Genomic DNA, 19,473 nt, shown 5'->3' with positions numbered 1-19,473 from the left:
GTATCTATTTATGTCTGTGTCCTACTACAGTATAAAATTTCATAAGGCTATAGACCATGTTTTATCTTTGCATTTCCCAGTGTTTGGCAAATTGCCTGGCACATAATTAATAGATATTCAATAAACACTTATTCTTGTTTTGAATAAACTGGAATGAGGGAGGGAGGAAGGAATGGAGGGAGAGAAGGAAGGGGTAGGTCTCCATAAATATTAAATAAATGAATAAATGAACTTCATTCTTCCTTATTCATATATGAGCTTATCAGCGCTGTGTAGGGAAGAAAATTAAACCACCTCTTCAATAACCAAAGTAAAAACTCAATGGACCCTTCTGGCCTCGGCGCGTGACTCGGCTCAGTCCAGTTCAAGATGCTGACAAACAGGGCTGCTGCTTGAAAGCTTTTTGAGGAGATACCATGTATTTGAACATGTTATGATTGATATATACAGAGTAGAGGTTTTTGCTTACTGTCCCTTTCATGGTGGTAGCAGGGGAGAACTTCTGAAAAGGTGCCAAATATCTGCAAGAACATGTATCTGCCCCATAGAGGATTTCTGTAGAATTCAATTCCATTTAAACTATTTAAAATCATTTTTCTGCCAACCAGCCCCAGCCTGAAGCTCAACAGAGTAACTAGACTAGCTATCCTAGCAATACAACTATCTTAAGACAACTCTGTCAGCTGCTTTAATTTACAAAGGTTAGTTCTAAATCCCATTCTTTTGACTATTCTAAACATTGTATGTTTCAAAGTATCCTTTTAAAAACTTTTTTTGTGCTTACATTTTTTTCTATAATAGATTATTTTGATGATTAAGTTTGACCCCTTTGACAAAAAATGGATCAGTGGATTCCTAAGGATCAGGGAGGAGTTTGTGCATAGGGTTTCTGGGCGGGGGGGGGCAGGTATTGAAGAACTGTTCTACACTGATTATGGTGGTGATTGCATTTGTCAAATTTCGGAGTGAGTTTTACTGAATGTAAATTCAACGTGAATAAACATGACTTTAAAAACTTAAAAAAAAACAAAAACAAAAACTCAATGGATGGGCTCAACAGCAGAATGGAGATGTCAGAGGAAAGAATCAGTGAACTTAAAGAAAACTCGATGGAAATGATACAACCTAAACAACAGAGAGAAAAAAGAGTTTGAAAATATGAGAACCTCAGTAACCTGTGGAACTATACCAAAAGGTCTAACGTTGGTGTCAGAGTTCCAAAAGGAAAAAATATGTGGTACAGGAAAAATATTTGAAGAAATGATGGCTGAAAATTCTCCAAATCTGATAAAAGACAAACCTGTAAATTCAAGATGCTGTTTGGTGTCAAGAGACACCAAACAAGACAAGCCCTAAGAAATCCATGCCCAGACAAATCATAATTACAACACTGAAAGCTAAAGAAAATTTCTTTCAAGTAGCCAGTGAAAAATGATGCATTGGGCTTCCCTGGTGGCGCAGTGGTTGAGAGTCCGCCTGCCGATGCAGGGGACGCGGGTTTGTGCCCCGGTCCGGGAAGATCCCACATGCCGCGGAGCGGCTGGGCCCGTGAGCCATGGCCGCTGAGCCTGCGCGTCCAGAGCCTGTGCTCCGCTATGGGAGAGGCCACAGCAGTGAGAAGCCGGGAGGCCGGCGTGCCGCAAAAAAAGAAAAAAAAAAAAAAAGAAAGAAAGAAAAATAAAAGATGCATTACTTGAGGTAACAATGATTTGAATTACTGTAGATTTCTCATCAGAAAACTATGGAGGACAGAAGAAAGTGGATACATTTTAAAGTGCTGCAAGAACTGAAACCCAGACTTCTATTACCAAGTGATAATATCCTAAGGAAGGTGAAATAAAGACATTCTTAGATGAAGGAAAACTAATCTGCTGTAAGCAAACCTGCTCTAAAATATTTGCTAAAGGAAGTTCTTCAGACAGAAGGGATATAGAAAGAATCGTAAAACATCAGGAATGCAGGAAAGCAAGGAAAATGCTAACTATCTGGGTAAATACAAATGACTATTCTCATCTTGAATTCTTTAAAATAAGTTGATGGTTGAAAACAAAAACTAACATTGTTGGGTGAGGCTTTTTTTTCTTTTTTTTGATGTGGACCATTTTTAAAGCCTTTATTGAATTTGTTACAATATTGCTTCTGTTTCATGTTTTGGTTTTTTTTTTTTTTTGGCCAGGAGGCATGTGGGATCTTAGCTGCCCATGCTTTGGAAGGTGAAGTCTTAACCACTGGACCACCAAGGAAGTCCTGGATGAGGTTTTAAATGTATGTAGATGTGATGTATAAAAAACTAAGACACAAAGGGTAGAGAATGAAGGGACCTATATGGTAGTAAGGTTCTACACTGAACTTTTAGTGGTAAGATACTGATTCTAAGTAGACAATGAAAATTTAGTTTGTATCTTGTAATCACTAAAGCAACCTCTAACAGAACTATATAAAGAGATAATAGTAAAAAACACAGTAGAGTGAGATCTCATGGAAAATGGCAAATAGGAAGCCTCCGTGGTCAGTCCCTCCACAAAAACAATCATTAAACTGAGAAAAAAAGATTCAACTCTCATCATAATCAACCATTTTGGTACTGTGGAATCTGACTAGACCCTAAGAGCAACAAGGGGAGTGCTTCATGAAGGGAAAAGCTGCTAAAACTTGGTAAGATAGCAGAGTGCATGAACCAACTACCATTCACCATTCCTCAGCCCCACTGTGGTTATGGAGAGGGCAGCTCATTTTCCTGGTATGGTGCCAAGGTAGGCATTAAGGACCTTGCCTTCCAAAACTTTGAGGTTGTACATTTTGGTTGGTCTTGGTGATTCCCTGAGGGACCAGTCCAGAGGCCTGCCTTTCTTTTGACCCTCTCAGGAATACTTAAAGAGAGAGACATGATTTTCTTTTCTGATACAGACATTTAAGGAAATCTCTATCAAGCCACTGGATTAGGCTGTTTTTCTTTAAGTTTTGAGAGTTCTTAAATAGTCTAGAGATAAGCCTGCTGTTGGGTATGTGACCTGCAAGTATTTTCTCCCAAACTGTAGCTTGTCTTTTCATTGTTTGACTATGTCTCTGGCAGACTGAAAGTTTTTAATTTTTGATGAAGTCCAAATTCTCAACCTTTTCTTTAATGAACCATGATTTTGATGTCATTTCTAAGAACTCTTCACCTAAGCCCAGGCCATAGAGATTTTTCTCCTACATTTTCTTTTAAAAGTATAGCCTTTATATTTTATCTAGATCTATGACTCATTCTGAGGTAGTCTTTGTGTAAGGTGTGAGGTTTATGTTGAGTCAGTATTTTTTGTATATGGCTGACCAATCTTTCCATCACCATTTGTTGAAATACTATCCTTTCTCCATTTGAACCTTTGTCAAAGAACAAATGGCCATATTTGTGTGGTCCTATTTCCCTATTCACTATCCTGTTCCATTATCTGTGTGTGTATCCTCTTGCCAATATCATACTGTCTGGACTACCGTAACTTCATAGTAAGTCTTAAAATCAAGTAGTTGATTCCTCAAACTTTGTCCTTCTTTTAACAAACTGTTTTTGTGGGACTTCCCTGATGGCGCAGTAGTTAAGAATCCGCCTGCCAATGCAGGGGACACGGGAAGATCCCAAATGCCGCGGAGCAACTAAGCCCTGTGCGCCACAACTAATGAGCCTGCGCTCTAGAACCCGCGAGCCACCACTACTGAAGCCCGCGCGCCTAGAGCCTGTGCTCCGCAACAAGAGAAGCCACCACGATGAGAAGCCCACGCACCGCAACAAAGACCCAACACAGCCAAAAATAAATAAATAAAAAATAAATTAATTTTAAAAAACCTGTTTTGTTATCAGTTCCTTTGTCTACCCATATGAATTTTAGAATTGGCTCACCTATACATACAAAAATTCCTGCTGGGAATTTCTATCGGATTTGAGTGAAATCTGTAGATTAGTTTTGGGGGAACTGATAGCTTTATTATGTTGAGTCTTCCAATCCATCAACACGGTATGATTCTCCATTTATTAAGATCTTGTTTTTTTCCATCAGAGTCTGTAACTTATAGCATTCAGATCTTATTCATGTTCTATTAGATTTATACCTAATAGAATTATAGGTATAATATGACCCAATATTATACCTAAGTATTTCATTTTGGGGAAGCTACTGTAAATGGTATTGTTTTAAAATTTCAGTTTTCATTTGTTCATTGCTTGACTATAGAAATACAATTGATTTTTACGTAGTACCCTTACATCCTACAACCTTGCTAAACTCACTTATTAGTTCTCTGGAGTTTTTCACAGATTCCCTGGGATTTTCAGTATTAGAAAATTATGTTGTCATCTATGAATAAAAGCAAGTTTTAATTTTTTTCTAATCTTTATGCCTTTTATTTTTTTTGTTGCTGTGTTACGCTGGCTAAGACTTCCAGAACTTTGTTGAGTAAGACTCATTAGAATAGACATCCTTGACTTGTTCTTGAAATTAGGGAGAAAGCATCCAATTTTTTACACACACACAGCACCCACACAAATATACATGTATTTATACATATGCATATACTTACATATATACATATATATTAAAATGAAGGGGAAATAAAGACACTTTCAAACAAATCTGACACAAACCTGAGAGAATGCATTACCAGTAGACCTGTAATAAAAAAAATTCTAAAAGAAGTTTTTAATATAATGTATTAAATACAATGACAGAAGTTGTAACTTGAGGAGAGCATCATAGAAAAGATGGTATCTTAAGACATTCTCAGAGAATGATTAAAATGACCAGGAGTGAACCAGAAAGGGGGGAAGGTTGTGAAACATGGGAGAGAAAGAAGGACATTCCAGACAGAAGGAATGGTATGAACAAAGGAACTGAGGACAAATTTGGACTTTAACCCACAAACAAGGCCACTAAAGGGTTTTTTTGTTTGTTTGTTTGTTTCTGCGGTATGCGGGCCTCTCACTGTTGTGCCCTCTCCCATTGCGGAGCACAGGCTCCAGATGCGCAGGCCCAGCAGCCATGGCTCACAGGCCTAGCCGCTCCGCGGCATGTGGGATCCTCCCGGACTGGGGCACGAACCCGTGTCCCCTGCATTGGCAGGTGGACTCTCAACCACTGCGCCACCAGGGAAGCCCTAAAGAGTTTTTTTTTTCTTTTTTGCGGTACGCGGGCCTCTCACTGTTGTGGCCTCTCCCTTTGCGGAGCACAGGCTCCGAATGCGCAGGCTCAGCGGCCATGGCTCACGGGCCCAGCCGCTCCGCGGCATGTGGGATCCTCCCGGACCGGGGCACGAACCCGTGTCTCCTGCATCGGCAGGCGGACTCTCAACCACTGCGCCACCAGGGAAGCCCTAAAGGGTTTTTTAATGGGACAATTTATGGTCAAAATTGTGAGCAGCTTTTCATTTAAGTGCCAGGGAGATAAAGACATTTGTTAGTACTTTGGGGCTAGAATGTGCATGAAAGGAAACAAAGCCAGCAGCCAGTAGTAAGAATAAACTGGAATACATCTTTAAAAGGTACTAAAAACTTCTATGAGAATGAAATATGAATGTAGTGTATGAGTGAGGAAGGATATGAGTATGGTAACAGTGATATGATGGAGATAAGAGTTCACTCATGGAATTTTAGTGGGTTCCTGTAACCTTACAAGTTCTTTCTTTAATTCTAGATTAAGATGCTCAAAGTAAAGGACTGATAAAGGTGTATGGTATTGGGACTTCGTAACAATTCTTTTGGTGTAGACTCTATACCTTACCTTCACTTGTGTTTCAAATGGTGTTTGTGCCAAGAAAGGAGGTTGTCCCACCAACATTTCAAAAAGAATGACACCAACACTCCACCAATCACATAACTGTGTATAGCCTAAAATAAGATACCAAAGTTATAGTTATTCATAAGCACTTTTTAAAAAGTGCTCAGAATTAATACAATCAAAATTAATATTAAATCACCAATTTATACTGTAAAATTAATACTTTTATTATAAGCCTGAAATGAGCCATATTCTAATGTAAGTTTCAGCTGGTCTAAAGGCATACTGAGATTATTTATGAAACAAACGTTTTACCTGTTCGTAACAACACTTCAGGCGCAATATAATTGGGAGTCCCAACCAAAGAATGTGCAAGACATCGCTGGTGCTGGCGTGCAGCTCTCCGCTCTAGTGGCTTCAGTCTATCTCCACATCGACAGTTAGAGGGGTCACCCCATTCATTACTGAAATCCATACTATCCTGCCGTGGATGGTCACCTGTATAGTAAAAAAATAAATAAACAAAAGCAACAAGAACAACAGTAAACCTAGTCTGTTTAACCTTTTGACGTCATAGTTTAGAGTTAACAACGCTTCCCCTTGTTGACAAGCTGAGACACAATGTATGGCAAATCACTGATGGTGTTTATTAATAATTAGAGCCTGCACTCTTGAAATATCAATAGGACAAGTTTTACACTAAGAAAAATAAGCCTAAGATGCAGTAATTTACTCAATATTAAGTGATGACGGTAAAAATCATTGAGAATTTGGTACTCAGACTGCTCTGCAATACTACTCTGGACAAAGTTTCAAACAAATTAGATTTGTGTTTCATTCATTCAGCAAACGACAACGATAATAATAAAGACACTATTCTCTCAGGCAGCTTCTCTGTAGGGGAGAAATACAACAAACAAATACATATATAAGGAACATAGTGATGCATTCCATACAGAGAATCAACATGGGGTGTGACACGGCAAATGTTCTAGGGTGGCTTGGGAAGACCGACTGAGGTGACATTTGTAAAAAAATAAGAGGAACTCAACCATTTGAAAACCAAAGCAAGGCATCCTACACAATCACAACAGTACCAGAGAAAAGCCCAGTGTGGTTAGTAAGGGGGAGAATGGTAGGAAATGAAGCAGGAGCCAGTGCACAAGGGTGTTGCAAGCCAAAGAAATGGTCTGCTTTTTCCTCGAGGTACAGTGGGAAGATACTGGAGAGTCTGAAGCAAGAGAATGAAAAGGTCTGATAAAGGTTTAAAAAAGAAAACCTTAACTGCTGTATAGAGAATAGATTATAGGGAGGACAAGGGTGAAAAAGAGATCAGGTAAGAGGCTATTACAGTTAAGTCTGGACTGTGATGGTAACAGTGCACATGGAGAAAAGTGAACAGATTGAAGATATATTTAGATATATTTAGAGGTGGAGTAAGCAGGACTTACTGAGGGATTAGATGTGGAGGGTATGGAAAAAGAATCAAGGATGGGGGCTTCCCTGGTGGCGCAGTGGTTGCGCGTCCGCCTGCCGATGCAGGGGAACCGGGTTCGCGCCCCGGTCTGGGAGGATCCCACATGCCGCGGAGCGGCTGGGCCCGTGAGCACAACAGAGGGAGGCCCCCATACCACAAAAAAAAAAAAAAAAAAAAAAAAAAAAAAAAAAAAAAAAAAAGAATCAAGGATGGGTGGTGGTAGTACAATTTACTAAAAGGGAGGGGGAACAAATATGGAGGGGGAGAAATTAAGAGTTGTTTATTGGCAATGTTAAGTTTGAAAGGTCTATTAGGAATCCTTGTGAAAGGGAGAGGCTGTTTCTGAAGAGAGAGATTTGGAAGTCACTGATGTAGAGCTAGTAATTAAAGCCATGACTGGATGAAATCATCTAGGAAAAAAAATAGTTGAAATGAACCTAACTGTAGTAATCATCTAGGATGTTTGATTAAAATACAATTTCTACCCTCAGTGGAGATTTTCAATCAGAAGACTGGAATAGAGCCTAAGAATCATATTTGTAAGATGAACCCAAGTAATTCAGATGGATCTGGGGAGACATTAAATTATGATAAGCTGAATATTAAAGTAGGTTCAGGATCTACTCCTAGTAGTATCTCAGTTCTATCCATTTAATGTCAATCTACTTGTGTTCACAAGAAGCACTGGAGGCGTTATACTGACCTCAGAGGACTGCTGTAAGCATTAAATCAGAAAATATGTAAAGCACCTAGTCATGGTAAGTATTCAACGAATGTCAGATTGACTTACACTTCCATTAGTGCTTGGAGGGATCTTGGTGAGGCGGTGTGGTACAGAAGAAATAACATGGGCCCTGTAAGCAGACAAACCTGAGTTCAAAGCCCAGCCCTTACACTTATTTTCTGTCTGACCATGGGCAAGTTTCTTATTCTAACTGGCCTCAGTTTCTTCACTCTGCCTCATAATGACGTTGTGAAGATTAAACAGAATCATGTACATTAAGTGTTTAAGGTTAAATAAGTTGTATAACAGTCATACAACAGAAGCCTAAACAGTCGTGAAAATAAATGTTATATGCAGGAACACAGATGAACCTCAAACAGATGAAGGAAGTCAACACAGAAGACTACATATAGAATGATTACATTTAAATAAAGGTTCAAGAGTAGGCAAAATGAAATAATAAATTATTTGGGGTATATACATATGTGATAAGAGTGTAGAGAAAAGTAAAGAACTGATTATAGAATTCTGAAATACTCCTATGGAAGAAAGAAAAGGAAGTGATTGTTTAGGGTCTTCAAAAGTACTAATAATCTAGTTCTTAAGCTGAATGGTGGGTATGGAGCTTCATTTAAAAATTATTTTCAAATTGTTATTTGTGTGACATAGTTCAAATTAATAAAATGTAAAGAGATTAACTCAAAAATGTTAATGATATTTAGAAATAATTAATTCTAGCACACTCTTTCATTTTATAAATCTAAGTGTCCAAAGGATTCACCCGCATTTATCCAGTGGAGTCAAGACCTGACCCAGGACTTCTGGCTCCCATCCAGCAATAATACCATCTTATATTTTATTTCATTATAAATCATATGCATATGTCCAAACAAATTTTATGATTTTACTCACCACTCTGATAGTACTTAGAATCATGCGTCCATCTGAAGCCAGTGCAGAGGCCGAAGTCAGTCAATTTAATATGACCATCACGATCAATCAAAATGTTATCAGGTTTAATATCTCTATGAATAAAACCCATTTTATGAACACTTTCGACCGCACAGGTAAGTTCTGCTATGTAGAATCGTGCCAGATTTTCTGGAAAGATGCCCATTCTAATTAACAGGCTCATCATATCACCCCCAGGAATATAGTCCATTACAAAGTATAAATTGTCCTTGTCTTGGAATGAATAATAAAGACGAACTACCCATTCGTTGTCAGCTTCGGCCAGGATATCTCTCTCAGCTTTAACATGAGCAACTTGATTTCGAAGCAGAACATCTTTCTTTCGAAGAGTTTTTGTTGCATATAAAGCCTTAGTATCTACTTTTCTTGCTAGACAGACTTCACCAAATGCTCCTATTCCTAATGTCTTTATCTTCACAAACATAGACTTGTCCATTTTAGCCCTCTTAAGACGGATGTAATTAGACTCTTTTTGGCAAAGCATCTTTCTCATTTGATCTTGGGCATCTTGAGATAATCCAACCTAGGCAAATAAACTAAATATTAAATGAGGAATTATCTTCTATACTGAATATTAAGAAATCGCTTGGAAAAAATTCAGGCATATATTTAAAGGTTAAATGCATAATAATTTTTAATAAAGCATATTAGAAATCTAGAATATACTGCAGAGAAAATTAATTATCAAAAGTGCAGCATAAGAAATAGTTAACAGGATACACAAGGTGAGGGTATATGCAGAGTCTGCCGTAGAGAGCAAGGAGAAGATGATATCAATGGTCAGCTTTCTACTCTTCTCTAATGCACTCAAAAAACATGTTCCCAGTGTGCAACAGCCAAACATGTTAACATGCACCCTCATCTACCTCTCCATGCATATTCATCCCAAATTACGTAACTAGATTGCTTTCATTATATGCATCTCTTTGTGGAATGCCTAGGCCTCAAATAGTCTTCTTCTCATTTTATCCTTCATGAAGAGAAATTCTTCCACTTCAGGATCATTTATTCTAAAAAACTGATGTATTAAGAACAAAAGAATGTCTTTCCTAAACTAACCACTCATTAATAGTCAGTCTTTCCTTTTATCTTTCTCAGGGCATTAGAGTAAGGGTAGGACTCACAGCCACCACTAATGCAAAATGCAAAGGGTATGTCCTACCTTATTTAAAAGGGACAACTTTTTTGATTACAAGGTATCTTTAAAATATTTTGGAATGTTTCAAAGAATAATCAGTGTGACTTATGAAGATACCAAAAAAACAGATTAAAAACAAAAACCAACGTCTAAGTAGACATGGAATACCTAGATTCAGAAGGAATGAATAGTTCATTTTTGACTAGTTAATGAAGAATTAACTTAAGAATTTAAATAGAAAAGGAATTTGATTTGAAAAGTAGAGTATAATTCTAGAAATGCAAGACTAATTAAAATATAGCAACCTCATGCTTCTGTTAGGATGCGCGTTTGCATGCAAAATCTTTTAAGGGTGGCATGCCAGACTTAGTACAGAACTATTTCTCTAAAAATCTTACTTGCCTACACAGTAATGGAGGCTACAGAAGTCAGCAAAGCTTCCAACACCATAAAAGTTTAAATCAGCTATTAGTGAAAGTGAAGAGGAAAAAGGAAAAATAAACTAAGAAAATACATACAGACAGACTTTAGTAAGAAATCCTAAGAGCTAATAAATATGGATAAGTCATACAGGTTATCATGGTATTTCTCACCTCACAAAATTCAATTCATAGCAGGAGTAACTATACTGTGAAATCAGATTTAGAAAAATCATTTTAAAAGAATGGCTCTCTCAAGTTTCATAAGGAAGTTTAACAAAACTTTAAGCCTCTTGGCTTTTGAGCACTAGATGTAAGATTAGGAGCCAAACCTTCGAACTGTAAACACAGGATAAAAATAATAATGAGAGTACCACCGTAATACCATCTAGTGAAGAGATCTACATGGAATCAACGACAGATATTAATCTAAAGTGTTTAATTATTCTGACCTCCTTTTTAGTAGTTTGATTTAATAATTTCAACATATTTTTCCTAGTACATTATAAAAATAAAATTAGAAGGGGAAATAACTGAAAGGAGATGTGTCTGACACTTTCTAATAAGACCAATCTGATGAATAAGCCCCCAAGCCCAAAAGCTACTGTAAATAAAGATAAATGTTTCATAAGTTTATCAAGAGATGGGACCCAGATATTTCTAGTTTATTTTAAAATGTAAGATAATGTGTAAACTCTAGAAAAAAACCCTTGCTCCAATTTCCATTAAAGGGATTATGCATACCTAAACAACACACTGTAAACTGTATTTTTCTTAATTTATTACAACTTTATTATAAAAAATTCTGAGTTAATCATGAAATGCTAAAATAAAATGGTATAATCAAAAATACTTAATGTTTACTGACTTTTAAATAATTGAATATATTTAGAATAAAAAGAAAGAAAAATACTGGACCACAGTATTTTAAAATAAACAAGCAAATACATAATCAAGTATAAAAATGGACATTTTAAAAGGTTTTCTACTCAGCCGTAAAAAAGAATGAAATAATGCCATTTGCAGCAACATGGATGGACCTAGAGATTGTCACACTGAGTGAAGTAAGTCAGACAAAGACAAATATCATATGATATCGCTTACACGTGGAATCTAAAAAAAAAATGGTACAGATGGACTTATTTACAAAACAGAAATCGAGTCACGGATGCAGAAAACAAACTGATGGTTACCAGGGGGTAAGGAGGGGGGAGGGATAAATTAGGAGATTGGGATTGACATATACACACTACTATGTATTAGATAACTAACAAGGACCTACTGTATAGCACAGAACTCTACTCGGTATTCTGTAATGGCCTATATGGGAAAAGAATCTAAAAAAGAGTGGATATATGTATATGTATAACTGACTCACTTTGCTGTACACCTGAAACTAACACAACATTGTAAATCAACTCTACGCCAATAAAAATAAAAAAATTTTAAAAAGAGGTTTTACCCGCATCATTTCGTTCTCTAATTGTTTTTTACGATGTAGACGCTGCTGATGAGATTTGAGTACATTTTCTACGTGTTGCTCCATAAAGAATTTAAATGCCTGAGGAGAATAACTTTGGATACGAGATTCCCTTCGCTCTTCATCTTTCTTGTTTTTCCTAACGGTGATAGGTGAAGTGGTAATCTGTTTCTTTTCTTTATCTCCATTATCAACATTTTCATAACTTTTCTCACTCTCATCGTCCTTGGGCAAGCTCAGCTGTTCCTCTTTGCTAGATTTACTGACTGATTCATATGGAGGAACGGATGGGTTTTGGTGTAGCAGATGTTTGGGATAAGGTGGTGGTGGGCCTTGGTAGTTCGGAGCTTCAGCAACAGGCGGCATAACAGTCACGTTTGAAGTGGAACCCTCAGAAAAAGGACCAGGTTGAACAGTTTGAATTGGCTGTGGTATCCAAGAAGGGTGTGTAGGTGCTAAAGCGGTCTGCAGCTCTGGTTTCAACACACGTATACTTTTCACAGGCTGTTGAATGGGAGCTGGCGTAATAGCAGTGACTGTTGTAGCCGAAGGCTGCGAATTAGCAGAATGACTTGTTCTATTTCCTAATGGGTTATTAAAAGAATTTGACCTCACTGGTATGTTAGGTTGCCATGTAGGGATTTCATGTCCACTGCTCGGGGATGACTGGGCAGGAGCAGAAGATGACTGCGGCCAAGTTGTTTGCAGTCCAGGTACATTAATGTTATAAAGTTCCATGTTATGACTATTTCTGTTTGGCACCATCACAGACTGAGGAATATTCCCATTTGTGTATGATGAAGGAGCAGCAGATCCTCCTGTCTGTAAAGCAGAAGGGCTTTGTCCATTAGCTGGGGTCAGAGGGTATGGAGGCGGTGGCTGCCGATTCACAGCGCCAGCAGGGACAGCATTTTGGTGTATCATGAAATCAGTCTGGCCACTACCGTTCTGAATTCCAGGTCTCCCTGGTGGAAAGTTAAATTTGTTAGCACTCTGCATGATGATTGGTTGCCTGCCAACAGGAACAGAATTAATGCCTCTCTGTCCCTGATTAGGAGGATTCATTGGGGACGTGTTAAGAGGTGGTGGAGGATAGCCCTCCTGCCAGGCTCCAGGTGGAACAGGAGAGATGCGGGAGATTACGTATTCCATGTTCCCAGAATAGCGCTTTGTTTGAGAGTTTGGTTCCCATGATGGGGGAGGTGGAGTTGTACCTCTTGGCGGGGGAGTCTGGCCTCTTGGAGGTGGTGGAGGAGTGACACTCCTGACTTGAGGAGGTGGGGGGGGGTTCACTCTCTGTCCGTTGCTAGGGTGAGCTTGAGTAAATGCTGTTATACCAGATCCTGACAAAGGTCTTCCTACATCTGTCTGTGAGTTGGGACTTTCAGAACGATAGGCCACACTTTCTCCTAGTGGTGGGCCATGTCTCTGAGGAACTAAGGATTCTTTAGAACCTTTCCAGCTTTGTTTGCGGTTAACTGATTGTTGCACACTCCCTATGGGAATAAAACAAAAACAAACAAAAAAAAACATGTTTTTTTAACCTCTTACTTTCGAAAAATTTAGCTTGGAATTCTAACACTACTAAATGATAATTCTCTTTCAAGAATCACAAAAATCAAATTTGAGTATGTGCTTTTATTTTACCTTTTAAAATTTTATTTATTTTTGACTAGGTAACACATTTTCGTAGCTCAAAATTCAAGCGGTACAAAAGGACACCCACCCCGTCCCTTGGGCAACCAATGTCACTGAAGGTAACATTGGTTACCAATGTCATCAGAAAGATATTTTAGGAATACACAGGTAAATAGTACTAGAAAAGGGAAAGGGAACCCTCCTATGCTGTTGGTGGGAATGTAAATTGGTGCAGCCACTGTGGAGAACAGTATGGAGGTTCATCAACAAAACTAAAAATAGAGTTGCCATGTGATCCAGCAATCCCACTCCTGGGCATATATCTAGACAAAACTATAATTTGAAAAGATACATGCACCCCTATGTTCATAGCAGCACTATTTACAATAGCCAAGACATGGAAACAACCTAAATGTCCACTGACAGATGAATGGATAAAGAAGATGTGGTACATATATACAATGGAATATTACTCTATATATATATATATATATATATATATATATATATATATATATATATATATATAAAATACACACACACACACACACACACACACACAATGGAATATTACTCAGCCATAAAGAAGAATGAAATAATGCCATTTGTAGCTACATGGATGCAACCAGAGATTATCATACTAAGTGAAGTAAGTCAGAAAAAGAAAGATAAATACCATATGATATCACTTATATGTGGAACCTAAAATATGACACAAATGAACTTACCTAAAAAACAGAAACAGACACAGACATAAAGAACAGATTTGTGGTTGCCAAGGGTGGGTGGGCGGGGGGAGGCAGGGAAGGGTTGGGTTGGGAGTTTGAGATGAACAGATGCAAACTATTATATACAGAATGGATAAAAAACAAGGTCCTACTGTAAAGCACAGGGAACTTATATTCAATATCCTGTAATAAACCATAATGGAAAAGAATATGTATATGCATAACTGTATCACTTTGTTGTACGTCAGAAACTAACACTGTAAATCAACTACACTTAAATTTTTAAAAAAAGTATACCTCCTATATATACTATTGTGCCTGGGTCTTTTCATTAAAAAAATTGAAGATTCTGCAGTAGTACATAAAGTGTTTCTTCACCTTTAAAAAATGTTATTACAGTTTTTCACTGTATGGATGTACCCAAATTTACTTAATCAGTTTCCCTACTGATGGCTGTTAAGGTTGTTTCCAGTCTTTTGTTTTACCCCTCCCCCACAAAAAGCAATGAAGAATTTTGTACAGATACCATTTCATATATATATTAAGTAGACAAATTAATAGAAATGGCATTATTGAGCCAAAGGATGTGTCCATTTGTAATTTTGATAGATATAACACTAATTTTAAATACATTTCAGTATGGCTTTTAAAACAAAAAAAGGCAGTAGGGGATAATTAGCTGAACACTAAATAAGGTAGAGATTTTACAAAGTCTCTATTTAATGGAATTTCCAAATAAATTAAACAGGCAAGAAAACATATGATACCAAAAAGATGAAGTATTTAAAATAGTCTGGTCACTTAGAAGAGTATAATACATTTAAAAATATATATATAAAATACATTCATATAAGATATGATACATATAAATAATACATTCCAGAAGGATTAAACATCTAAATGTTAAAGATGAAACCATACAAGTACTAGGAGAAAACCAGTGAACATTCGATAATATTGGGGTACTTCTTTGTACCTCCTGGAAATGTATGACAAGTATGACAAAGGTAGAGAACATACAGTAATAGACTGCTGGATTTAAATACATAAAACACTTAGCACCATTCAAAACAAAACAAGAAACACCCACAAATTTGAAAGGTCAACATCATCCTGGGAGAAAATACATTTAATAACACATGAAAAAAACCTGGTAAATATTCAGAATGTACAGTTTAACATTCTATTTCATCTAGGCTGGGCAGCATCTTGGGTCTATGACTTCAGGGAAAGTCATCACTCTGGGCAAGCTAGACAAGTCTCACCTTCCTCGGAGAGTCAGCTGAGGCCAAATGCACCAAGTCACTCTCCCAGCTTTTACCAGTTAAGACGAAATCTCTGCAACCCTCAAGTATACCGCCAACCCTACTGCTCTGCACCTCCCATAAAGTTCTCTGTGTTCTTCCACTTCCTAAACCCTCCCACTGTTGCCCTCTAGACACGCTCTGTTCTATAACTAGCAAATGTTCCTCGATCACTAACCTCTGCTCCAAGCTTTTCCCCCACGTCCTTAAAGCTGGTTATCGTCTGCTGACATTACTTTCCTTTTGGTCCTTTGCAATCCAGGTTTTCTTAAAAAATAAACTGGGCTAAAACGTGGAACTCCACTTCTTTGCTCTCCATTTATGCTTCTACATCATTGTTATTTCTGCAAACGCTTTTTAAAAAGCCATTTCTTTGGAAGCTCATGCTATCTGTGGGAGGCCACATTCATTCCTCTAATGGTCACCCAATGAACACCTACTTGCTCGCCCTCATTCACCCATAACTTTGGCATTCTACCCTAAGCCCTGCCAACATTCTATAACTTCAACATCCACATGGACGAACCATCCATCACCCTGGTTCCGGGTTCAATCCCTGGTCAGGGAACTAGGATCCCACAAGCCGCGCGGTGTGGCAAAAAAAAAAAAGAAGTGAAAACTGGATAAGAATTTTGAAGTACCAAGTTAGAATCCTGAACAAGTTCTGCAAAATAATGGGACATCCTCACTTGGATAACTCAATGAACCTAACTAAACCTTATGTCTAAAACCAGACTTACGATCTTTCTCCACCAAATCCTGTCCTCCCTTGGCGTTCCCTTTCATAATGTGAGGTATCACTATCCATTTTTATACACCAAAAGCCTAAGGGTCATCCCACTCCATTATCACCCACCATATGCAATCTATCGCCATGTCCTTGTCAATTTTACTCCTCCTATCTCTTTCTTATTTCATTCAATTTTCTCCACCACCATCTCCCTAGTCCAAATTACCTTCATTTCCTGTGAATTGTATTTCTTATCAAGTCTATCCAGACACCCTCCTTTGCTCTCTCTAATCCGTTCTCATCCATTGCAGCTATCTTTCTGAAACACAAAGTTAATCATGTCATTACCCTGCTTGAAATGTTTCCATAACTTCCTGCTGCTCTTAGGATAAAATCAATAGACAGTCCTACATAGTCAGGCCCCTATGCACTTCTCCATTCATATCTTATACTCTTGATTTCAGCGTTCTAGCCACTTTCATTTCTTCGAATGTGACATCAAAACCTGCCAAACAAGCCATGCACAGGAACACGCTTCCTCATGAAACCCATCCCCATTAACCCTTGTCTTTCTTCAGATATCAGCTCTAGTATCAGTTTCACAGGAAGGTTTTCTCTCATCTCCTTGTTCAGGTCAAAAATCCCTCTATTATATAAGTCCATAGTACCACATAACTGTCCCCTCTTCATTCATACTTACATAGTTGTAATTCTACATGTATTTGTGTATTTGAGTTCCCTTACTAGAATCTCAACTCCACAAAAGGGCAAGAACTTTATATCCAATGCCAAGCAAAGGGCCTGAAATAGTGGTTGATCAAGAAAAATTTGCTGACTGAAAGAATGAAAAAATTAGGCCTCTTATAAATCAATTAAAAAAGACAAATACAAAATTAAGAAATTGAAATGTCAATTTAAAAATAATCAATAAACAAATGTTTAAGCTCACCAGTGATCAAAGAAATGTGAATGTAAAATGATAGTATTTTCACAACCATTAAATATACAAAAAGGATAATACCTAGGATTTACAAATATAGGCGTTCTCATATTAAACTGACTGGGACAAAACAAGTTGGTAACACCTTTCTGGTCAGCAATACAGGCATACCTCGGATGGAGATGGTTGTGGGTTCGGTGCAGTTAGGTGAATACTGCAATAAAGTAAGTCATGTGAACTTTTTGGTTTCTCAGTGCAGATAAAAGTTATGTTTACACTTTATATATGTATATATGCACATATACATACTATAGTCTAACAAGTGGGCAATAGCATTATATCTAAAAAACAATGTACATACATTATTAAAAAATACTTTATTGCTAAAAAAATGCTAACTATCATCTGAGCCTTCAGCAAGTCATAATCTTTACTGGTGGAGGGTCTGAAATATTTTAATTATCAAAATACGACACAGAGGGCTTCCCTGGTGGCGCAGTGGTTGCAAGTCCGCCTGCCGATGCAGGGGACACGGGTTCGTGCCCCAGTCCAGGAAGATCCCACATGCCGCGGAGCGGCTGGCCACAACAGTGAGAGGCCCATGTACCACAAAAAAAAAAAAAAAAAAAAAAAAAAAAAAAAAAGACAGAGACATGAAGTGAGCAAATGCTGTTTGAAAAATGGCACCAACAGACTTGCTTGATGCAAGATTGCCACAAACCTTCAATTTGTAAGAACTGAAATATCTGCGAAGTGCAATAAAGTGAAGCACAATAATATGAGGTATGCCTATGAGAAAAACTTTTTGCAAGTCTTTGAAATTTACTTTTACCAAATCATCAGGAATGTACAAAGATTTAGGTACAAGGGAATTTACTGCAGTGCTGTCTATAATGGCAAAAAAAAAAAAAAAAAAAAAAGAAACAAGACAAATGTCAAAAAATGAGACTGGTTAAATAACATGTGGTAAGTTTACCTTACTGTAGCTAAGTATTCTGTAGGCCATTTAATAACAAGGAAAGTTATACATGGTATACTAAGTGAATAAAGTAGGTTTTAGTATGACCCCATTTTTTGCTTAAACAATAAGAATCAAAATACACACATATAAACCCACTCCAGTTTTTGACTGAGAAACAAAACATACCAAAATCTTGTGGGTATTAATAGCAGTGTTTTCTTTTTGCTTATTTACTTTCTAAATATTCTATGATGAACATGTTTTATAATAAGATTATATACATAAAAAAGGAATAGTCTGAATTATATTTACGGTTAAAAAGAAAAATATTTCAGTTGCATTATAAGCAATCAAGCAGTTCTCAACCTAGACTGCTGCTTATCAGAATTACCTATGGAACTTTAGGGCCCCATCTGCAAATTCATTTTGGTGTAGCACTATAATGTTATTTTTCTAGCTTGAGGCTTTCACTTACCGTGATGCTTTTAACAATTTCTAAGACAAAACATTTTATATACTTAAATATTTTTAAGTATTATAAAATAAGAGACTAGGAAAAAATTTGATTAATCACCTGGCTTTAAGTTGGCATTAATAGGTCTGGCAGCTGCTGCAGCCATCTGTTCCCGTCGAGGATCTTGGTAACTCATTTTACTAATGAATTCAATTGCAGCTTCTATACTTCTGTTATTAGTTTTCTGAAGAGCTTGTATAACCATATCCTGGTATGAAGTTTTAAAAACAGAAATAAAATTTAAATCTTATAATTAGTAAGAAGGAAACAACACTATAACTACCACTGGAGAAATTCATAATTTTGAAGAACAAGGCCCCAAGCCAAAATTTAATGTCCTGTTTGTAAAACTACTTTTGGGGGAGGGGCAAGATAAGGGTAGGGGATTAAGAGGTACAAACTACTATGTATAAAATAAATAAGCTACAAGGATATACTGTACAGCACAGTAAAACTATAAAAATCCATACAATCTCAAATTACTAAAGAAAACAAACCCTCAAATTCTTCAAATGTTTCTTTAATATTTTCACCTTTATGTAATGTATTACTGTTTTCTTCTAGGGTTTTTTCTCAGATACAACTGTAACAACATGCTTCTGAATTTCTCTTTTTTTTTTTTTTTTTTTTTTTTTTTTTTTTCGGGACGCGGGCCTCCTTCTTTTTGTGGCTCCCCCGTTGGGGGGGAAAGGCGGCCGGCG

General features: G+C 37.3%; 1 protein-coding gene across 5 annotated transcripts in view; it reads right to left on the bottom strand.

Annotated features, from left to right (window-relative positions):
• Positions 1-19,473, bottom strand: part of LATS1 (large tumor suppressor kinase 1) — a 47,074-nt gene that overhangs the window by 9,179 nt on the left and 18,422 nt on the right. For 2 of the 5 annotated variants that reach the window (XM_055087440.1, XM_007107913.4), the window contains exons 3-7: positions 18,833-18,980; positions 11,940-13,453; positions 8,861-9,443; positions 6,063-6,245; positions 5,751-5,857 (exon numbers count right to left, since the gene is read on the bottom strand). In XM_055087440.1, the coding sequence (XP_054943415.1) occupies positions 5,751-5,857; positions 6,063-6,245; positions 8,861-9,443; positions 11,940-13,453; positions 18,833-18,980 (2,535 nt within the window). Of the gene's footprint in view, positions 1-5,750; positions 5,858-6,062; positions 6,246-8,014; positions 8,079-8,860; positions 9,444-10,460; positions 10,524-11,939; positions 13,454-18,832; positions 18,981-19,473 lie in introns of those variants that run through there. The other 3 variants (XM_028494331.2, XM_024122425.3, XR_003681389.2) reach the window with 3 other exon arrangements.

This window comes from Physeter macrocephalus, chromosome 10, assembly GCF_002837175.3.
Source record: "Physeter macrocephalus isolate SW-GA chromosome 10, ASM283717v5, whole genome shotgun sequence".
In the NCBI taxonomy this organism is placed as follows: Eukaryota; Metazoa; Chordata; class Mammalia; order Artiodactyla; family Physeteridae; genus Physeter; species Physeter macrocephalus.
The sequence above is the reverse complement of the archived record's forward strand: the minus strand, read 5'-3'. Positions and strand labels throughout refer to the sequence as shown.